The 22,314-nt window shown below is 34.9% G+C and overlaps 1 protein-coding gene across 4 annotated transcripts in view; it reads left to right on the plus strand.

The window, feature by feature from the left end:
- Positions 1–446: 446 nt before the first annotated feature.
- The window catches only part of ZCCHC4 (zinc finger CCHC-type containing 4), a 41,548-nt gene continuing 19,680 nt past the window's right edge, over positions 447–22,314 (plus strand). For 2 of the 4 annotated variants that reach the window (XM_077136528.1, XM_077136529.1), the window contains exons 1-6: positions 447–651; positions 1,431–1,549; positions 2,382–2,464; positions 9,304–9,579; positions 9,996–10,076; positions 19,737–19,809. In XM_077136528.1, coding sequence (XP_076992643.1) covers positions 525–651; positions 1,431–1,549; positions 2,382–2,464; positions 9,304–9,579; positions 9,996–10,076; positions 19,737–19,809 — 759 coding nt within the window. In that variant the 5' untranslated portion in view covers positions 447–524. The remainder of the gene's footprint in view (positions 652–1,430; positions 1,550–2,381; positions 2,465–9,303; positions 9,580–9,995; positions 10,077–19,736; positions 19,810–22,314) is intronic. The other 2 variants (XM_077136531.1, XM_077136530.1) reach the window with 2 other exon arrangements.

The raw sequence follows: 22,314 nt of genomic DNA on the forward strand, positions 1-22,314 counted from the left end.
CCCGACACACACATGATAAAAAAAGAGGATACCAACATAACACTTCGTTCACTTAAGCACATGCTTATATGTCCATGGTTAAAAAAGTGTAAACGTTGTTCAAATGTTGGAAGATGACAATGTAACCTAAAAAAAAGGGAATAGTACTGCTATCATTAGCTGGTGGTGATGCTGCCTTTTGCACCTACAACTACGCCAAAATCTTTCCTCCAAAGTGCCATCTTATCTCTTGGTTATATATTTTTTTGAAAGGGGGCTCTGGCAGGGGCCGAAGGTGAGGCACAACACAGGTGCGAATCCAGCTCACTGCGCAGTTCATACAAGTGGCCCGCGAGCCCCACGGCTAGATGGCCCTTAGGAGCATCCGGTGTGTGGGCAGGGACTAAATTCCAGGGCTTGGCCCCGCCCCTGTGTCTGCAGCTCCTCCTGGGCGCGCGGGGGCGCTGACGGTTGCTGCGGATGGCGGCGGAGCTTTTCTCAGTCGCCTTGGGTCAGACCGAGGCTTTCGGGACGGCGGCGGGAAGATGGCGGCCCCCAGGGTCCAGCTTGAAGCTATGGAGGCAGAAGGGATCTCCGGGCGCCGGGAAGACTCAGGAGTGGAAGTGGTTCTTCCCCCGTACCCCGCCGCCCCCGCCCCGCTGTGCCCTCACGGTGGGTCGGCGTCTGGTCTCGGCCCGGCGCCAGGGACGTGGGCAGGATGGCTTGGAAGTCCTTGGGCCTTCAGGGCTCCTAGATTTTTATCTGCCCCTCTTTCCACCACGTGTAATGCCTGGAAAACGTCTTTATCTTGGGTCGTTTTAGTTTTCAGTTTTCTTCAGAAACCGTCCAAGTCCCCACTGTTGTGATTTGGCTCCACCGCTGTTACATCTTTTTTTTTTTTTTTTTTGGTAGGAGAAGTGAGTTGAGGCAAGTAGGATCAGATGTCTCTCGGTGCCAACCTTTCGGAGATTTCATTTGTTGTTATGCCCTTTTCAATAAAAAATGTGTTAGGGAAAATGCTTGAATGAGTTGTTGCCTGGAAAACAGACCCAGTTTTTGTCTAAGTTACAAGAAGAGCTTGTGTCCAAATCTAAAAAGTTGAGTTTTTACTGAAAGTGTAACCGAGCGGGAGATGGCAAAGTGCTCAATTCAGTAGACCTCTTCCTTGTTTTAGTCTCACGACTCAGGTCCGTTATCTTCGCTGCTATCTTGACAATAGCGTTTCCTTTCTGGCGAAAACCAGTTTTCAAAGATTAATATTTATATCTAGTAAGTAGTCAACGCCTGAATGTTGTGACTGAAAAAATAAAAGATTATTAAAGAGAATGGTGGATTTAATTATGATAAATTGCTTATAAATTCAAAACACGTTCTATTTAAGGGCTGTGAGACCAGGAACTTGATGTAGATGAGTATTGTTTGAAGTACTTTTTTCCCTGTTCTGGAACTAGGACCTACTCTTTTGTTTGTAAGAGCCAACCAGGGGAAAGAAGAAACACGGAGATTTTATGCCTGCTCAGCCTGTAGAGATAGAAAAGACTGTGGTTTTTTTCAGTGGGAAGATGAAAAGGTATATCGACTTGTTGCATATATACTTTTTATTTTTGATGTGTATGAATTTTATTGAGAATGCCTAAACCAATAAAAATAGATAGTTTGAACCATGTCAAGTATGTTTGAATGTCAAGAATGTTTGTTTGTTGTTTATAATAAAAATATTTTTAAAAAATATAGTTTGAACATTATATGAGATGCATCTCTAAATGAGATGAAGATGCCATATTTTGTTTTAGGTTTATGAGACTGGACTTACATATGAACCTACTCTGATTACTGGTGCCCTAAACTACTGTCATAAAGACAGTACTGGGTGGCTGATCTTCTTTTACAAATATAGATTTCTTCTTAAAGAGTCTAGAACATGATCATTTCCAGGAAATGTCAGAAAACACTTTTTTTGAATATCTGCATTGAATGAACTCTTTGATGCAATTACTGCATGACTATGAATACACTTTGAGTTTTAGTTATAAGCTTGGTATCCTCCTGGGCTCAGCTACAATTAAAGTTTGAGTATTTTGACTAGAGAATTTTTGGCTTTTTCATGTTTATGGGAAAATAGTCTTATCACTCTTCTGCAGATCCCTTAATATCATCAGGAGAGTTAATCTCAGTGCTTTAACATTGCTTCAAACTGCTCTAGAATCCACCCCCCTTTCTGTGTTTTGTTTTCTCTGAAACAAATGCTTTCTGTGTTTTTGTTTTCCTCTGAAACGAATGCTTGTATACAACATTAAGCTACTTGAATTTCTGACTCCCTGATGTCAGAAATGTGACATTATTTTTCCTAGGATGCTAGCAAGTTTCATAGTTTACTAAATGGATTTTAAACCCTTTTTTAGGTGTCAGGACCTAGACTTGCTGCACGAGAAGCTCATAACCGAAGGTGTCAGCCTCCCCTATCTCGAAAACAGTGTGTGGAAAGGTAGTGATGTGATGTCATTTTTCTTTATTATTTTAACTGCAATATTTCTTTTCTGAAATACTAAAAATGAAAAAAATTTAAGAAGTTTAAACATCCTTTTTTAAAAATTCTGCATGGTTAAATTGTCTTGTGGATGAATTGGAATAATTTGTAGATTTATTTCTTCGGCAAATCTGTGATAAGAATTCATTCCTTTAGCAATCAGTGATTTAATGCCTCCTTTGTCATAGGTATCATGATTTGGGTGGTAGGGAAACTCCTTAAGAAGCCTATGGTTTGGGATGCAGATGACCAATAAGTTTTAACGATCATGTTACCTCCTTCCTGGACTGCTGTGTTCAGAAGAATTTTGAGGCCTTATCTAGAGTAAGTGGAAAGAAATAGTGAGATCTATTAAAGATGTCTTTCCTGAGTTTCTCAGTAGAGTTTAAAGTTCTTCAGTGGAGAGGCTTTTCTTTTTCTTTCTTTCTTTCTAGGATAACTACCTAAAAGTTATCTTAAGATAACTTGATTACATCTTAACTACCATCCAAGATGTCTACTTACTGAATGAGAATTCATTCAGTCAACAACAGACAGTGTTGAAAAAAGCATTAATATAATTGAGCACTACTGTAGTAAGTGTTTACATTTTATGTAAATAAATATAAATATTTATGTTTAGTGCTACCAGGGAGGTTTACTTAGAACAGAATATTAAGATTTGAAGAACTTGTACAACTTCGTCAGGGTCTTGCAACTGAAGTGACTGAACAGTATCTCAAATTTATTTCTCTCTGATCTGAAATATTATTTTTAGACCTAAATGCAGATAGTAATTAACATATAATATGATTTAATTTAAGGAAATAAAATGTAAAGAGTTATATGGAGATCTATTGTAATGAGATTATCATAAGTAGATAAAATAGAATGTTGAAACCATTAAGAGTAGAAAGTTAGAAACGTTGCCCATGGTTTCTTCCTTTGAAACTACCATTTAGGTCATTTTGTAGTGTTTCCTCCTGGCCTTTTTTCCTTTACCACAGATTGTTTTACATGGTTGCAGTCACCATGAGTACATAGTTTTGTACTCTGTCCTTATCACTTGCTTTTATCTCATAAGCATGCTTTTCATGTTGTTACATAAGGATATTGATGATACAATTACTTTTTATACCAAAATCTAGGTGATGTTATGTCCCTGTATAATGAAATTTATGTCTTTAAACTGCCAAAATATGGTTTTTTGATAATAAAAATTTTGAAATTTGTATTTTATATTTATGAGAACATAAAAAAAGTGTTTTTGCAGAAATATAAAATACTAAAGAATTTCTAAAAGATTATTTCTTGGGAGTCATTATTTCATTGGTTATCTTGTGCTGGTCCTTGACAGCACATTTTAACAAAATGTTTTTTACCATCTTAATTTGTGATTCATAACCTTGAATTTTGTTGCCAGAAGCCTCCATCCAACCATCCATGCATCCAATCATTTGTTCATTCAGCAGGTATTTGTTGAAGGCTCAAAGAGAGCTTACAATGCTAGTGATGGAGTTGAGGTATACACAAAGTATCTACAATGTGTTAAGTGCCATCAGTGTTCACCAAAAACATGAAGTGTTCTGAATCACAGGCCTCAGAGCTGACTTGTGCCTTGGGATAAATAAAGGCATTGTATAAGGACATGGTTTTGGAATGGGTTTTGGGTAGAAGTTTCAACTTTTTGCAATATAATATCTTTAATTTCTCTGCTGTGCTTTATGATGTGTTTTCTATGGAATAAAAAATTTGAAATCCATCATTTCTCTAAAAATTTTCAGTAATTTAAGATATGAAAGCCCTATGAATATTTTGACTTTTTAAAATCAGAAGTTTAATAAATTACTTATTCCCTAGTATATTTTCACCTTGGGAAATATACTCTATATAGATGTGGATGCAGATGGACCTAAGGATGACAAACCATTTATTACTTGAAAGTGTAATTGCTTAACTTGAATAATTAATATATTAATTAATAATAATTAGTATATTATTAACTTATTAATGAATCATATAATTTGTATGACTCCTTAATAAGTTAGCTTACTATACTATATTTGAAAGTATTAAAATGCATTTAAACTTTATACCTATTTTATAAAGCAAACTTTTTATCTGTAACTGTAGAGTAGCAGTTACTTTTCATTGGCTATTTTATTTTTTAAATCGTTAGAAAGGAAAAATGATAGTTAGCAAGATAAATTGATCTTTATTAATACCTGATTTTTATTATGGAGTGACATACTACACAGATCTCTGGGTTCTACAGAACAGGATTTGATATTCGTGTTCTTAATCTTCTTACTCTTTGAAGCATGCTTTATGTGTCGTATGTGTTCAGTTGACAGATTTATATTTTGTGGCTGAAGATTTGCCTCTTACAATTTTTAGTTGTCTGTAATGCCCTGAAATGTGTTATTATTCCATTATGTAGTATGCTGGCACTCTTATTGTGACCTCTGGAGTCTTAGGGAAAATATATTTGAATGATAAAATCAGCATTAATTTATGTGCATTCAGATTTTTTTTTTAAGTTAATTCATTTGGTTACGTTTTTCAAGTGTTCATTTAAACTCACATTTTCAAGGTCTGCTATTAGGGAAATGCCATAAACATAATTTGTTTACTACAGAAAGGGCAAATGGAACATCAAATGGGAATCAATAAAAATGACATTTCAAAATGCTAGTTTGGAGATGGAAACAGCCAAAATGTCCATCAACAGACGAGTGGCTAAACAAACTGTGGTATATATATACGATGGAATATTATGCAGCTTTAAGACAGAATAAACTTATGAAGCATGTAATAACATGGATGGACCTAGAGAACATTATGCTGAGTGAGTCTAGCCAAAAACTAAAGGACAAATACTGTATGGTCCCACTGATGTGAACCGACATTCGAGAATAAACTTGAAATATGTCATTGGTAACAGAGACCAGCAGGAGTTAGAAACAGAGTAAGATAATGGGTAATTGGAGCTGAAGGAATACAGACTGTGCAACAGGACTAGATACAAAAACTCAAAAATGGACAGCACAATAATACCTAATTGTAATGTAATTATGTTAAAACACTGAATGAAGCTGCATCTGAGCTATAGTTTTTTTTTGTTTGTTTGTCTTTTGTTTTTTTCTTTTTCCTTTTCTTTTTTATTATTATTATTATTATTTTTATTTTTTCTCTATATTAACATTCTATATCTTTTTCTGTTGTTTTGCTAGTTCTTTTCCAAAATCGATGCAAATGTACTAAGAAATGATGATCATGCATCTGTGTGATGATGTTAAGAATTACTGATTGCATATGTAGAATGGAATGATTTCTAAATGTTGTGTTAATTTCTTTTTTTCTTTAATTAATTAAAAAAATGCTAGTGTGTAATTTGTGAATCATGCTGATCTATAGAGCAGAATGAATTTTTTTCCCTTGAGTGTGTACAGTAAATTTAAATAAGCATCATCTGTAGCTCTTCATACTCTCCTGCTCTTTCTAACCAACCTTGAGAAAAACCTTGTGTCTGTTAAATTTGAAGAGTATAGTTGAATGATTATGATGTGATTTTGAGTAGAGAGAAACAGACACAAAATCTCTTTATCTTTTGTCACGACTTGGTTAATAAATTAGTGATAAAGCTTTCTGAAGGACAACTTGGAAATACTGAAGGGAAAATATATTTCCAAGGTACAAACATATGTAAGTGGATGTTCATTTTAGCAGTGTTCTTCTTTTCTGTCTTTTAAGACGGTTTTGAGATGGTTCTTATGTGAATTGTCATACTACTTTCTCATTGCTTTGAACATTCATCTGTTCCTAGGGATTTTCTCATTTGTCCTGCCTTCAGTTATGTTGCTTGGCACGTGAAAGACAGTTCTTTGTTCACATAGTAAGAAAAATCTTTCGCCCATCATCTCCTTGTGGACTCTACCTTTCTTAGGTCCTGTAAAGCACTAGATTTATGCCCCTGTTCTTCCAAAAATGAACATTTACTTCTTCAGTATTAAATGAATGTTCCCTTACTTTCTCTTGATGTCCGACTGTGTGCTCAATCCCTTTGTGTTTGGTGCTGAATTCATAATGTGTGATGGCAGTTACACTCTGTGTGTGTTTCCAGCTGTATGCGCTACTGAATTGAAGTAATGACAGCATGGAGAGCTAGGACCAAGTTTGTACATCTGGCAGATAGTAATTATAAATTGTGTCTTCACATCATAGATGTTAATATTAATATGTGACAAAATATGCATCTCAGAAGTGGTGAAATAGAGTGGTTGGGTTTTACTTTGTGATATAGTCTGAGTTTTATAACATTATTATTATTTTAGATTCAATTTTCTCCTTAATTTTTACTTTTTAACATTTTTTATTTTGAAAAATAACAGATACAAAAAAGGAATAAATTTCCAAGTACATTTTAACAAGTAGTTATATGACAGATTTTAAAGTTTGATATGGGTTACAGTTCTATGATTTTTCATTTTTTTCTTCTAGCTGCTCTAAGACACTGGAGACCAAAAGGAATATCGATATATTGATTCAGCAGTCATACTCATTTGTTAAATCCTATCTTCTCTATTATACTCTTCCTTCTCTTTTTTTCTTTTTTTGTGAAAAATAGCGTGTATACAAAAAAGCAATAAATCTCAAGGTATATCATAACAATTAATTGTAGAACAGATTTCAGAGTTTGGTATGGGTTACAATTCCACAATTTTAGGTTTTTATTTCCAGCTACTGTAAGGTACTGGAGACTAAAAGAAATAATATATTGATTCAGCACTTAAACTTATTTGTAAAGACCAACATTTTCTGTATAACTCCATCATCACCTTTGATCTTTCTCTCACTCTTTAGGGGTATTTAGGCTATGCCCATTCTAACTTTTTCATGTTGGAAGGGGTTGTTGATTGCAATATAATTTTATGCATTGTTTTTATTGCTTTTTTTTTTTCATTTTTGTTATATGGTCTGTGTTTTCTTTGCTTTTCTTTTTGTAATGTGTGTTTGTTCTGTATTTTTGTACTAGTGATTACCTTTGTAACTTTCAATACCACATTTAATCCTGCACCTTCTCAGTGGTTTCTTCTCTGGCCTCGGGTGCCTTCTTCACATTCATGTATTGATCAGTGCATAGCTGAAGATGTGAGGGGAATTCCAGCAGATCTTGGTGCTCCTGCTTTTTTTCCTTGTGTGCAACTCTCACTTCCCCACATGCCCAATATGCTCCATATATTTTCTCCACTTTTTGCCCTCTGAGTTGTAGCTACCTTAGCTTACCCGAGTTCTCACCTCTGTATCATGGACTCAGTGAGCTCACCAGGCTCTGTGTGGGTTCTGCCTCATTGTGCTGACATCTCTATACACACAGTAAGCTGGACAGTTGTTCGACTCACCTCATCTGTTTCCCTTATCTCAGGGTTTACTGTTTTGGGTCACCAGTTGTCCAAAATCTGAAAACTGTTGTTTCATATATTTTATCTGTTTACTCTTTTTTAAGACAGGATGGTAAACATGGTCTGTGTTACTCTGTCATGACTAGATGTGAATGCCTTCGGTACTTAACATTTAATAATGAAAGATGTAATAAATTCAGTGGTTCTCTCACTGAAGAGTGTCTGGTGGTTCTTTCCACTTGCATTTTTCATGTCTTGAGGGGGTGCTTTTCTCTACTGATATTCTTACTTTGAATTACCAAATAGTTCCTTCTAATCTCCCTCTTACTTTCTAGTCAAATATAAGGCTATCAAAAGGACAGGTATATGAATAGAAATATTTAAATTACTAGCACAATAATTCATTTTTTAGTCTAGACATTCAGAATATCTCTTTGTCACTGCCTCAGATACTTTGAGGTGAAACTGTGCTTATATACAAAAAGTTTTAAAAATCTCTCTGATTCTCTGTGTTAAATTCACAGTTTTTACAGTGCATTTCCTATGTTTAGTTCCATTGAAACCATGTGATTCTTCTCAAGCTATAAGAATCCTTTAAAATACTATTTGGCTTTAGACATTTCAGACTCTCTGTAGGTCTCAATAATCTTATTTTTCTTGTGTTTTCTTATTCCGAATCACAGCCTATTTATCTGCATATACAAAAAGAGTTTTTAAATGCACTAACCATGATTATTTTCTCTTTTAATCATCTCTAATATAATGGGGAAAAGAAGAAAATAGTGACTTTGAAATCAGATGTAAAGGTTACTTGAGAGAGATGAAATGGGATATCTAAGAGTCTTTTTTTTTAAGGCTTTGAATATTGTCTTGTGTTTTGGAGGATATTTGAGCTTCTGAAATTTACCTCCATCAGTACTGCTAAGAATAGAGGAACATCTTTTATCTAGGAGGTAAATTTTCTTGTTAAGTATGCCATAAGAATTTGAAGAATGCTCTTAGTTTCTCATTTTAAATTATGAGGCAGACTATCATATGAGCCAAACTCCTTGACACTTCAAATAGTGACAAACCTCTGGGTTTGTCAATAAATTTAAACTAGATATAGTTTCCATTACTAAGTTGTTTGAGTAATATATTATATTCAGATTTTAAATGGATATTGATCTTCATTCAGTGACTAAATTGGAGCATCTCAGTTCTTATGAAATTGCTGATTCTTTTCCACTTGAAGGTTTGCAGACAGACATAAATTCTAGACAAGATTCCACAAATTTTTCTCACCTTTGCTTCTTTTCACTCAATACTTTTTAACAAGTAAGAATACTTTTTGAATAATAAAAATAGCAAGATGCATTGCCTTTAAACAACAAATTTAAAATATATTACTTGGTGCTTTATTGTGTCTTCTTGAAGGTACTTGAAGTTTATTGAGTTGCCCTTGTCGCAGAGGAAATTTTGTCAAGGCTGTCAGCACTTGCTTTTACCAGGTGACTGGGGGAAGCATCGTGAGCATCAGGTGGTGGGTGATATTTCTGTCACACAGTTAAAAAGGCCCAGTCAACTACTCTATCCACTGGAAAATAAGAAGACAAATGCCCAGTATTTGTTTGCTGATAGGAGCTGTCAGTTCTTGGTGGACCTACTTTCTACCCTGGGATTCAGAAGAGTACTCTGTGTTGGAACACCAAGGTATGTTCCCTGGTCTTTTTTTTCCTTTTTTTTAATTCCCCTGTTAACTTTATTTATCAAGAAGTCATTGCCTGTGTGCAGGATACAGCCTTAAGCATTGAGAATACAAAGGAAGTATAAAGCATGGTCCCTGTACTTAAGGAGTTTGTAATTCATATTTAATTTATGAGAAATCTTTTATTTCTGGCATATAAGAGGAGCTTGTTTAAAATTTGACACTTCTCTGTTTTAAAGAGATTCTACCCTCTTTTAAAAATATTTGCAGAACAAAAAACTTGATCATGCATGCCAAATTCTCTTCAGTGTTTTGTTAAAATATCAAAAATATCAGAAGAACATCAATGGGTGTGTTTTTTGGTTACTTATTGTGTATATTTGTAATTTCTTATTGAGTTTTCTTTTACTAATTGCTGTAGGTTGCATGAACTGATTAGAATGAATGCATCAGGTGACAAGAAGTCTAACATTAAAAGCCTTTTATTGGATATTGATTTTCGGTAGGTATACAAAGTATAATACTTATTTTCTTTCATTATCTCCTATTTCCTTTAAATGTTTTCTTCTTAATTGTTTATAATCTGTTATACCTCTTTAATTAACATTTAGAGCAGTACTTGCTATTGAGACACGTTTTTAACTGTATATCATATAAACACATCATGTGATATTCCATATTTCCAACAGGGAAACAGTATATTTCTCTTTTTCCTAGTGTTCTTCCCAGATTTTCTCTATGTGTGTGTCTGTTTGTCCTTGACTTATAGCTTAGAAATAAATTACTGTTGAGTGAGCTTTCTTCTCAGATTCTTATTTTCTAGGAAAACTCTGAACTACCTCTTAATTAATCAGGTTTTCAGGATTTTATTTCATCATCAGATCTTTGAGGTGTGATAGGACTTTTAATATATTTTACCAGATGATGTGCAATTATCCTTCACCAAATATAACCTGAACTGAAGGGAGGACTAACTAGAGAATAGATAGGTTACAAGGAAGAGGATTAGGAAACACACAAACTTTGAGTGTATTGGGATAAACAGAGCTGAGAAAGACTGAGTAACACACCTTGAAGCTCTCCTCCGGTGGAGTTTTTTTTTAATTTGAGAATTTGTAGGTTTACAGAAAAAATGTGCATAAAATACGGAGTTCCCATTTACCCTCTGGTGGAAATTTAAGAGACTTTGATTTATAATATAGGATGGCAAATATCCATGGTCTCTATGATTCAGACTGTAAATTTAAAGTACTCTTTCTAGTTTCCTTAATTATTTTAGGTTCCAAGAATTCATGGAGAACCTCTGTGTTCTTAGTATTTTTCATGAATGTATTGAAGGAATCAGGCTGTGTTCCTTTTTTTCCTTTTAGATCTGATAAAGTCTATTTGCCAATGTTTCAATATTTGTTGAGGAGAATCTATAAAATGGAATATGTTCTCTCCCTAAAAATAAAGCAGATGTATTTTTAAAGTGTAAAAGTTCACATTAAAAAATACAGTTTTTATAATTTATTTTTCTTTGGATTTCTAAGTCACCTTTAGGTTGTTTAATATAAGCAGCCATTTTTCTTAGAAATAACCCACACTTTATATAACCAACCACTTGTCCTTTGTTAATAGGACTAGCCCAGTGTATCTGCATCTGGTTGACATGAATGAATCATGGAAAAATGGAATTCCATAAGTGATAATATCAGCTTCTTAAAGATAAACTCAGTTTCCATTTCTTTTCTTCTAATTGAGATATTGTTCACATACCATGAAATTCATCCTCTTGATCTGTAACTTTTAGAGTGGTTTTTAGTATATTCACTATGATATGCAACCATTACCACTGTCAAATTCCAAACATTTTCATTACCTCAAAAAGAATCTCTGTACCTGTTAGCAGTCAGTACCAATTCACTCTTTGTCCCATCCTCTAGTGTACTTTCTGTTTTTACAGATTTGCCTATTCTGGACATTTCATATAAATGGAATCATACAGTCTGTGACCTTTGGTCTCTGGCTTCTTTCACCTAACATAATATTTTCAAGATTCATGCATGTTGTAGCATGTAACAATACTTCATTCCTTTTTACAACTGAATAATACATAGTATGGATATATAAAGTTCTTTTTAAATCTCACATTCCTTTCCTAAAATATTATTGTTAAATTATTATAAATTCATTAATAAAACATAGAAGTTTTACTTTCCCTCTTACAATGACAATAATAATAGCCGATGTGTATCGAATATTTACCACGTGTCAAGTCCTGTTCTGAGCATTTAATTCACTTAGTCCTCACAGTAACCCTAAAAGGTAGATGTTATTATCATCCTTATTTTTCAGATGAGATACGTAAGAAACAAAGGGGCTAAATAACTTGACCAAAATCACAGTTTATAAGTCATTTAACTAAAATTCTAACCCAGACAGAGTGGCTCAAAAAATAAGTTGACCTGTAGGAAAAACTTTGCTTTTGAACTTTTAAATAACCTTTTATAGGAACATTTCTCTTTTGCCATCTTTCCTTTTTTCCTTCCATCCCCCTACCTTGTTCCATACAGATTTTTGGACACTTCAGTAATGTCACTGGTTTTCAGGTTATTCATAGTATTTAGAGTAATGCACTCATGCTACTCAGGAATTTTTCACTGGAATCTGAGAAATCCATTCATGTAAAAGAAGATTTATTGGCTCACATTATTGTAAGTCTAAGAAATAACAGGCAGTAGAGATCCTGGGCCTCGTACTTAAGATAATGTTCATATACATAAAATAGTGGTTTTTGGTATATTCACAAGGTAACACAACCATCACCAATATCTAATTCCAGAACATTTACATTACCCCATAAAAAAATCTTGTCTCAATCAGCAACTACTTTTCATTTCCCCTTTCCTCAGTCCATGGCAGTCACTAATCTACTTTCTGTCTCTGTGGATATGCCTATTCTAGATATTTTATATAAATGGAATTATATGATACATAACATTATGTGTCTGGCTTTCACTTAACATGTTTTCAAGATTCATCTATGTAGCATATTTCAAAACTTTATTTTGGGTAGTGTCACCAACATGGCAACATAAAATATCCCCTGAAAAAGCCTTCCCAGAGATTTAACGAATAAAGGACAAACTCCACTTGCTTAGAACCCTACAGGATGGCAGGACTAAACCCTAGAGGATGGCAGGGCTCTACAAACACTGAACTGAAGAAACAGAAAAATCTCAGGTAGAAGAATTCCATTCCATGTGCTAGTTGATCCCCTTTCCCCTCTCTCTCACACAGTCTTGCCAGCTTGGGAATTATACAAAGGTCTCACAGCCCAGCTCCCTCTCACTGCAGACTGAGACTGTCGATTCGCAGCAGAGTTAGAACTCAGTGCATATCCAGGCACAGAGACCTAAGTCTGCAGAGACTCAGGGCAGAACACAAGCTGCTGAAGATTACATAGAAAATCTCAGTGCAGGGCTGGGGAGAAGAGAGAGAGAGAAACTTCAATGCAAGGCTGATAAAGAGCTGTTGTGCCCTCACTCAATTCACTTTCAATTGACTGGACACCTAAGGGCAGCACAGATTTTTCTGACATGACCCATCTTTTTTAGATTGATTCCACCTAGCTTCCTGGGTTAAGATACCCTAACAGAAAAGAAACCGGAGGCAGAAAAGCCTCCAAAGAAAAAAGCAGGGTAGGTTGGGGAAGGGATTAAACTGAACTGCTGTAAGATAGAACAGGACCCAGAACTGAAAAGTGTAAGGAAGGTGGGGCGCTGAGTGAGGGAGAGAATTTAAATAAATCATAAGAGCTTGGGAGAAAGATCTGCACAAAAACAAGTAGAACAGCTCAGGACTTCTGGAGAAGGAACAGAGGAAAAGGACACTCTGTCCTGGAGGGGAAACAATCACACAAACAGTACAATCTTAAAAATTGTACCACATAGCCAGGGTAAGAAGCAGATGAAGAAGAGCTGAGAAGATCTGAATAGTTAAACACAGGCTATTCTAAAGGTCTGGAATAAGTTAGACCATGCATCAAAGAAGACCCTTAACACATAGCCAGTCAACAATAAAACTCCAGACAAGAGGGAAAAACAGATCTTCAGAACTAATTCATGTTCAGATGCCTAGACATCAACAAAAATTTATAAGGCATGCTAAGAAACAGGAGAACATTGCTCAGCACAGGGAACAAATTAAAACTTCAGGGGAGACTCAAAAGTTGGAACAACTAATCAAAGAGTTCAAACAAATCTAAATCAGTTCAAGGAGATGAAGGAAAATATGCATAAAGAGATAATGTTTAATAAGAAAACAATGGATGAAGGGGTGCAAGCAAATGTAATTCAGTGGTAGAATTTTTACCTGCCATGCTGGAGACCCGGTTCGATTCCCGGGTCATGCATTTCCCCCCCCACAAAAAAACAAAACAAACTAACTAAAGCCAAACAAACAAAAAACCAACAAATGGTGCTGCAATAATGGGATACTCACATGGAAAAAGAATAAAATGTGACACCGCCATATAGCATACCAAAATAAAAAAAAAAATGAAGAAGACAATGAATGAACATAAAGAAGAATTTGAAAGTATAAAATGAAACAAACAATGTAGAATAAGGTTAAAGAATGTGGAATGGTCGCTTAATATGTGCAGAATGTTTAATTTGGTTGAAAAACTTTTGGAAAAGGACAGAGGTGATGGTAGTATGCTGCTGTGAGAATAATTAACAGTGCTGAATGATGTATGAGTGGGGTGTAAAGGGGGAAGTTTAGAGTCATGTATGTCACCAGGAAGAAATTTGGAAGTTAGAACATAGGAGTGTATAACACAGTGAATCTTGTGGTGGATGATGCCTGTGATTAAGTGAACAACTATAAAAAAAGTTCTTCAATGAACTAGAGCAAATTTATGACACTATTAGAAGGAATTAATAATGGTGGGGTGTCATAGTCAGGTCCATGTATCAGCTTGGCCAGGTGGTAGTGCCCGGTTGTCTGGTTGGGCAAGCACTGGCCTGTTGCTATGAGGACATTTCATGGATTTATATTATGATCATGTTGGCTGCATCCACAGCTGATTGCATTTGTAATCAGCTAAGGGGGGTGTCTTCTGCAGTGAGTGACATTTAATCTAATCGGCAGAAGGCTTTTAAGGAGGATTCAAAAGAGAGTCACTCTTCCTGCTTCAGCCAGCCAGCCTCTCCTGAGAATTCATTGAGGACCCTAATTGGAGCTGCCAGAAAAGCACATGAAAAGATGCCCAGCATCACTGGCTATGAGAGAAATGCAAATCAAACCCACAATGAGGTATCATTCTTTACCCACTAGAATGACTACTAGTAAAGAAACTTGTAATTAAAAAATTGCAGGTGTTAGAGAGGATGTGGAGAAATAGAAACAAGTTCATTCATTGCTGGTAGAAATATAAACTGGTATAGCCACTGTGGAAAACAGTTTGGCAGTTCCTCAGGAAAGTAAATAGAGGATTACTTTATGATGGGCAATCCTGCTTTTAGGATTGCTTAGGTTTAACTTTTTGAAGACCTGCCAAACTGTTTCCCATGACCATGTAGGCAGCTTCTAATTTCTCCAGTTCCTTGCAAACAATTGTTATTGTCTGTTTTTTTGAAATGGCATCTCGTTGTGGGTTTAATTTGTATTTCCCTGATGGCTAGAAGAATTGAAAGCAGGGACTCAGACATGTACACTGATGTTCATGATGGCATTATTCACAGTTGCCAAAAGATGTTAACAACCCAAATGCCCATCAACAGATGAATGGATAAACAAAATGTGTTATACATATAAGATGGGATATTATGCAGCTATAAGAAGGAATGTGACATGTGACAGCATGGCTGAACCTTGAGAACGTTATGCTGAGTAAAATAAGCCAATCACAGAAGGGCAAATATTGTATGATCTCACTGATATGAACTAATTATAATAAGTAAACTCATAGAGTTAGAATCTAGAAAATAGGTTACCAGGGATAGGTTGGGATGAATGGGGGCTGATGTTTAATTTGTACAGAATTTCTATATAGGTTGATTGTAAAGGTTTGGAAAAGGATAATGGTGATCGTAACATAGTATTGTGAGTGTAATTAACAGCGCTGAATTATTTGAATGTGGTTGAAAGGGGAAATTTGAGATCGTGTATGTTACTAGAAAGAAAGAAGATAAAACATGGGACTGTATAATACAGTGAACCCTGTTGTGGATGATGTTTTTTCATGATTTATAACAAAGTACAACACTAATACAAGGTGTTCGTAATTGGATGGTATGTAGGAAAAAATGCCCTCAATGTAAATATGAAAAAGAAAAAAAAACAAAAAACTTCATTTTATGCATGAATAAAATTTGTATGCTAGTTCTTTTCTATTCATCACTTGATGGACATTTGGATTGTTTCCGCTTTTTGGCTATTATGAATAATGTTGCTATGTATATTCATGCAAAGTTTTTCTGTGACCATAATTGTTAGTTTTTTTTTTCTTCAACAACAGTTCTTTATTGCATTAAAAACTATCCCTGCCAACCCCACAGTATAATCAATCACACATTCATGTATCCAACAGAACAAAACATTAACAGGAAAGTAGTATAAAAACACCATCAAGTTATACAAATCTCCTGACACATTTAAGCCAATCCATGCACATTTTTGTTCATGGCATTGATGGATATTGTGATCACCAGACCAACAGTATATTTATACTGTTCATCAGATCCATGGCTCTATACAACCCCATTCAATCATATTCACCTTCATTATGGCAATATTACTTATAAACCTACTAATGAACTACTGTTACTTCTATCCATTCTCATATATTTAATTTCAACCTCATTAGCTAGCCGTTCACCTTTCTCTAGTTTCTCTCTATCCGTAGGTCCCCTGTATTCTATATTATAAGACTGAGTTTACCTTTACCAGGATCGTGTTAGTGAAGTCACAGTATCTGTCTTTTTGTGTCTGACTTATTTCACTCAGCATTATGTCCTCAGGGCTTATCCATGTTGTCATAAGCTTCATGACCTCATTTTGTCATACTGCTGCATAATGTTCCATTGTGGTGTGTACGTATATATATATATATACACACACACAAAATATGTATATTTTGTTTATCCACTCCTCTGTTCATGCACACTTGGGTTGTTTCCATCTTTTGGCAATTGTGAATAATGCCACTTTGAACATCAGTGTGCAAATGTCTGTTCGTGTCACTGCTTTCAGCTCATAGTGGTATTGCTTGATCATAGGGCAACTCAATATTTAGTTTTCTGAGGAACCACCAAACTGTCTTCCATAGCATTTGTACCATTATACATTCCCATCAGCAGTGAATAAAAGTTCCAATTTCTCCACAGCCTCTCCAACATTTGTAGTTTTGTTTGTTTAATAGCAGCCATTCTTATAGGTGTGAGACGATATCTCATTATAGTTTTGATTTACACTTACAGCTAATGAAGAGGAACATCTCGTGTTTTTTTTAACCATCTGTATTTGCTTTTCAAAAAAATGTCTATTTGTATCTTTTGCCGAATTTATAATTGGTTGTTTGTTCTTTTGTTGCTGAGTGGTATAATATCTTTATATACTGGATATCAAACCTTTATCCACTATGTGATTTCCAAATATTTTCTTCCGTTAAGTTGGCTGACTTCACCCTTTTGGTAAAGTCCTTTGAGGCACAGAAGCATTTGATTTTGAGGAGTTCCCATTTATCTATTTTTTTATTTCTTTGCTTATGCTTTGGGGGTAAAGTTTAAGAAGCTACCTCCTATTATAGGGTCTTGAAGATGTTTCCCTATATTTTTCTTCTAAGATTTTTTGGTACTGGCTCTTATATTTTGATCTTTGATCGACTTTGAGTTAATTTTTGTATAGAGTGTAAGCTAAAAATATAGCTACCCTGTTTTCTTTTGGTTACAGCTTGCATGGAATATTTTTCCCATCCTTTTACTTTCAACCTATCTGTATCCTTGGGTCTAAAATTAGTCTCTTCTAAGCAGGAAATAGACAAATCATGTTTTGTAACTCATTCTGCCAAGCTGTATCTTTTAATTGGTGACTTTAGTCTGTTAACATTTAAAGTTATTGCTCTAAAGGCAGTTTTTGAATCTACCATCTTATCCTTTGGTTTTTATTTGGCATATTTATGTATTCTTTTCTCTCTCTCATTTTATCATTTAAGTTACCCTTACTGATACTCTTCAATTCTGTGCCATCCTTCAGACCTGTCTTTTTTTTTTTTTTCAACTGGCAGGACTCCCTTTAGTATTTCTTATAGGGCAGGTCTCTTATTAACAAATTCTCTCACATTTGTTTGTCTGTGAAAATTTTAATCCCTCTCTCACTTTTGAAGGCCAACTTTGCTGGATAATGAATTCTTGGTTGGAAGTCTTTCTCTCTTCAAAATCTTAAATATCACACCACTACCTTCTCACCTCCATGGTGCCTGTTGAATAGTCTGAACTTAATCTTATGTGGCTTCCCTTCTATGTGGTAAATCGCCCTTCTCTTGCTGCTTTCAGGACTTTCTACATCTCTTCAGCATTTGACAGTCTGATTAGTGTTTCTCAGAGTGGGTCTATTTGGATTTATTCTATTTGAAGTTCACTGGGGTTCTTTGATTTGTATATTTATGTCTTTTATAAGGATTGGAAAGTTTTCCTCTATAATCTCCTCAACAATCTTCCTAGCCCTTTACTCTTCTATTTTCCTTCTGGGACACCAATGAGTCTTATATTTGTGCACTTCATGTTGTCCATCATTTCCCTGAAATCCAATTAAAAATTTTCCATCTTTTTTGCCATTTGGCCTTTTGTGTATTCAGATTCAATTGTCCTTTTCTCTAGTTTGTTCTTTTTTTGCCTCTTCAAATCTGCTGTTTTGTATCACTAGTATGTTTTTAATTTGATCTGCAGTATCTTTTATCTCTATGATATCTTCTATTTGACTGTTAATTATTTCAAATTCTTCTTTATCCTTTTCTAGTGCCTTCTTTTTTTCATTTTTATTGGCAAAACAAAGCAGTATATAAACACAAATATTCTTAGCATATGAACATTCCATACTTGATTTACTATCAGTAAATCAAGTAAATTCATCACCATGACCATTCTTAGAACATCTGCATTACTCTAGAAGAAGAAATAAAAAGAAAAAAGAAAAAATTCATACATATCATACTCCTTACCCCTCCCTCTCATTGACCACTAGTATTTCCCTCTACCCAATATATTTTAACCTTTGTTCCCTCTATTTTTTTTCCTATACCCCTTACCACTCCCTTTCATTGATCACTAGTATTTTAGTCTACTCAATTTATTTTAACATTTGTTCCCCCCTTTTATTTACTTATTTTTTATCCATCTTTTTTACTCATCTGTCCATACCATAGGTAAAAGGAGCATCAGACACAACAAGGTTTTCACAATCACAGTCACATTGTGACAGAATGGATTAAGAAACATAATCAAGCTATATGCTGCTTACAAGGGACTCATCTTAGACACAAGGAGACAAAAAGATTGAAAGTGAAAGGATGGAAAAAGATTTTCCATGCAGTCTCCAGTATTTGAGAGCAGCTAGAAGTAAAAGCCTAAAATTGTGGAATTGTAACCCATGTCAAACTGAAATATGTTCCACAAATAATTGTGGTGCTGTGCTTTGAAATGTATAGCTTTTTTGTATATATGTTATTTTTCACAAAAGAAAAGTTTATTGTTATGATAAAAGAATATTTAAGCCCTCTAGCCTCCAACATTCTGGAGCAGCTGGAAGGAAAAATATGAGAGGATCGTATGGTAGCCCATGACAAATTCTGGGATCAGCAACCTGATTTTTTAAGTATAATCTTCTGGTCAGTAAGTACATATGTATTTTATATCTGTATCTTATATACTTATTTTGTATATTCTGTAGTTTTGCCACTGGTTTGTTAAATTTGGAAAAATAATTTGTTCACTATCTATCCACTGTTGTAGACTCCCTGAGATTATTGGAAAGATTCTTTATTTCAAAAAAATTAAAGAATGATGAAAAACGTTTTATTAAAGATGTGATTTCCTAGTTTTAAATTTTGATTTATGTTTATTTAATGTAAAGCTATGACTGGGCAAGTAACTCCAGTATTAAAAAAATTATTTTACAGGTATTCACAGTTTTATATGGAAGATAGCTTTTGCCATTATAACATGTTTAACCATCATTTCTTTGATGGAAAGGTAAGAATTATGACCATTATCACTTCCTTCTTTTATTGTGAAATAGCAGATTCAAGGATTTCTCCTTTGTAATTTTTCTAAATTCCCAGAAGATCAAATTGTGAATCTTCTCCCATTTATTGATTTTGTTTGTTTGTTTTCATTTACTGAATCTTTATTGAGTATCTAGTAGTGATCATTTTAACCCTTTCGTGACTTGTCACTGCTTTTTGGATAAAGACCTGTATCCTTAATCCAAGGCTTGGGTGGCTCTCTGTCTTCTGACCCCTGTTACCTGTCTAGACCCACTTCTCCTTGTTCCTCCTGATGCTGTTTGTGATCAGGGCTGTCATGGTCAGGTTCATGTGTCAACTTGGCCAAGTGGTGGTAACTGTTTGTCTGATTGGGCAAGTGCTGGCCTGTCTGTTGCAATGAGGACATTTCATAGAATTAAATCATGATCACGTCAGCTGCATCCATGCTGATTCCGTTTGTAATCAGCCAAGAGGAGTGTCTTGTGCAATGAGGGATGCTCGGTCTAATCACTGGAAGCCTTTTAAGGAGAATTCAGAAGAGACAGGTTCTCTTCCTGCTTTGGCCAGTGTGCCTCTCCTGTGGTTTGTCCAGAACCTCCATCTGAATCGTTGTCTTCACAGCCTTGCCCTGTGGATTTTGGACTCTGCAATCCCGTGGTTACATGAGACACTTTTATAAATTTTATATTTGCCAGTGTTTCCTGTTGATTCTGTTTCTCAAGAGAACCCTAACTAATATAAGGGCATATGAATTTTATCGCAGACTAGTCAGATGCCTTTCAACCACTAGGCTTTTGCCCATAATGTTCCATCTGCCTTGCACTCTCGATTTGCCTTCCTAACTTCATCTCTTTTGTCAGAATTGTATTCCAATAGCAGCCACTTCTACCCCTCAGACAAGATCAAGTTCTCTTTTGTAGGTTTATTGCACTATAATGTAATAATGAATTTTGTAGTTCGTAGTTTAGTGTCTGCTTCCATGATAAATTTTGTGCCCCAATTAAGGGGGTTTATGGTTATATTAAACTAGTCCCTTAAAAAACGGACAAGTGGCTTAAAAAAGCTTTCCTTAGTATGATGCTAATAATGTCACAACAAATAATACAGCATAGCTGATACTTCTACTCCTAGTTTGAGTGCTTTTTCAGGCCTACTACCAAATAAAAACTATAACCAACTAAGTAATCAGGCCTTCCAGAAAGTTGGCCTAAAATGCTTTGAAATTATCAAAAAGACTATTTGAAACATAATTGCAGATATATGGATATATATATCTGTTCTTTTTTATTGTGAACCATGCTGTAAGTGTATATTGTGCTTTGAGATATTAGCTAATGAGAGAATGAAATCTTGATTAGCAAGACTTAAAATCTAAGTATTCTGGAAATGAAAACAGATTCTAAATTGTGGTTGGGATTGAAAAAAATCTATCTCCTGATTTAATAAGTATAACTAATGTACTCTTGCCATTTGAATCAATCTAACATTGGGATATATATATTTTTCAGCTGTGATACCCATTGAAATAAAATGTTGAAATAAAGAAAAGTTAAAATTAGATGTATTTCACTGTTTCCCAAAGGGTGTGTGTGTGTGATAATCACTGGAATTTGAAAACTGATTAGATGAGAGTGAAAGAGAGTAGGGAATTGAAAACCACTTCACAAGAGGTGATAAGGGACCACTCATTCAGGACAGAGGCAGTGGGGAGAAGAGGAAAGTAGTGTAGGCATTTCACAGATGAAAAAAGACTTAGTGATCTCACTGGAGGTGAAGCCAAAGATAAGTTGGTGCTATAACCTATACCTATATTTTATTCCTAAACCAGAAGGTAAAGAAGTTTGGAAATGTGAGTTTGTGGGGTTGGTGGGTATTAATGTGGAATTGTCTAGTGGAGCCAACTGAAAGTATGGGACCTAGGGCTCAGGGGTGAGGCTATAGCTGGTGACATCATAGGAAGTAACCAAATTTGTTTTACTACTTGATGCCGCTTTAGTGAGCTAGTGGATTGAAAAAAAAAGTATCATGATTTTGCTTTTGATTTCAACACTAAAGACAAAAGCAGTATGAAATTGCATTTAAATACCAAACAGTTAGCTAGTGATTTCGTTTCAAAAAGGTAACAGGTAATTATTATTTTTCTTGGAAATTCTATGTAACTCATTACTGAAAATTTAAAAATTTATAGAATAAGTTAATAGAATGACTGTTAGAATACGCTGCCACACCTGAGCTTTCACTTTTATATTTCCTGGAAGAAAAAGACATCCAGCTCAGGCTTTCCTTACTAAATACTTGGGAAGCAACTTCTAAGTAGCACTGTGATTATCGAGATTATTAGACAGAAAATTACTATTTTAATGATTTTACTGTCTGCCTTTTTCCTACCTACTCCCTGAACCAAGCTTTTCAGTAGAGATTTTCCATCTACTAATCATTCACCAAATATTTAGGTGTACTAAAGGCCTGTTAGATGCTATAGAATGCTTTG

The sequence above is a fragment of the Tamandua tetradactyla genome, chromosome 19, assembly GCF_023851605.1.
Source record: "Tamandua tetradactyla isolate mTamTet1 chromosome 19, mTamTet1.pri, whole genome shotgun sequence".
NCBI classification, from domain to species: Eukaryota; Metazoa; Chordata; class Mammalia; order Pilosa; family Myrmecophagidae; genus Tamandua; species Tamandua tetradactyla.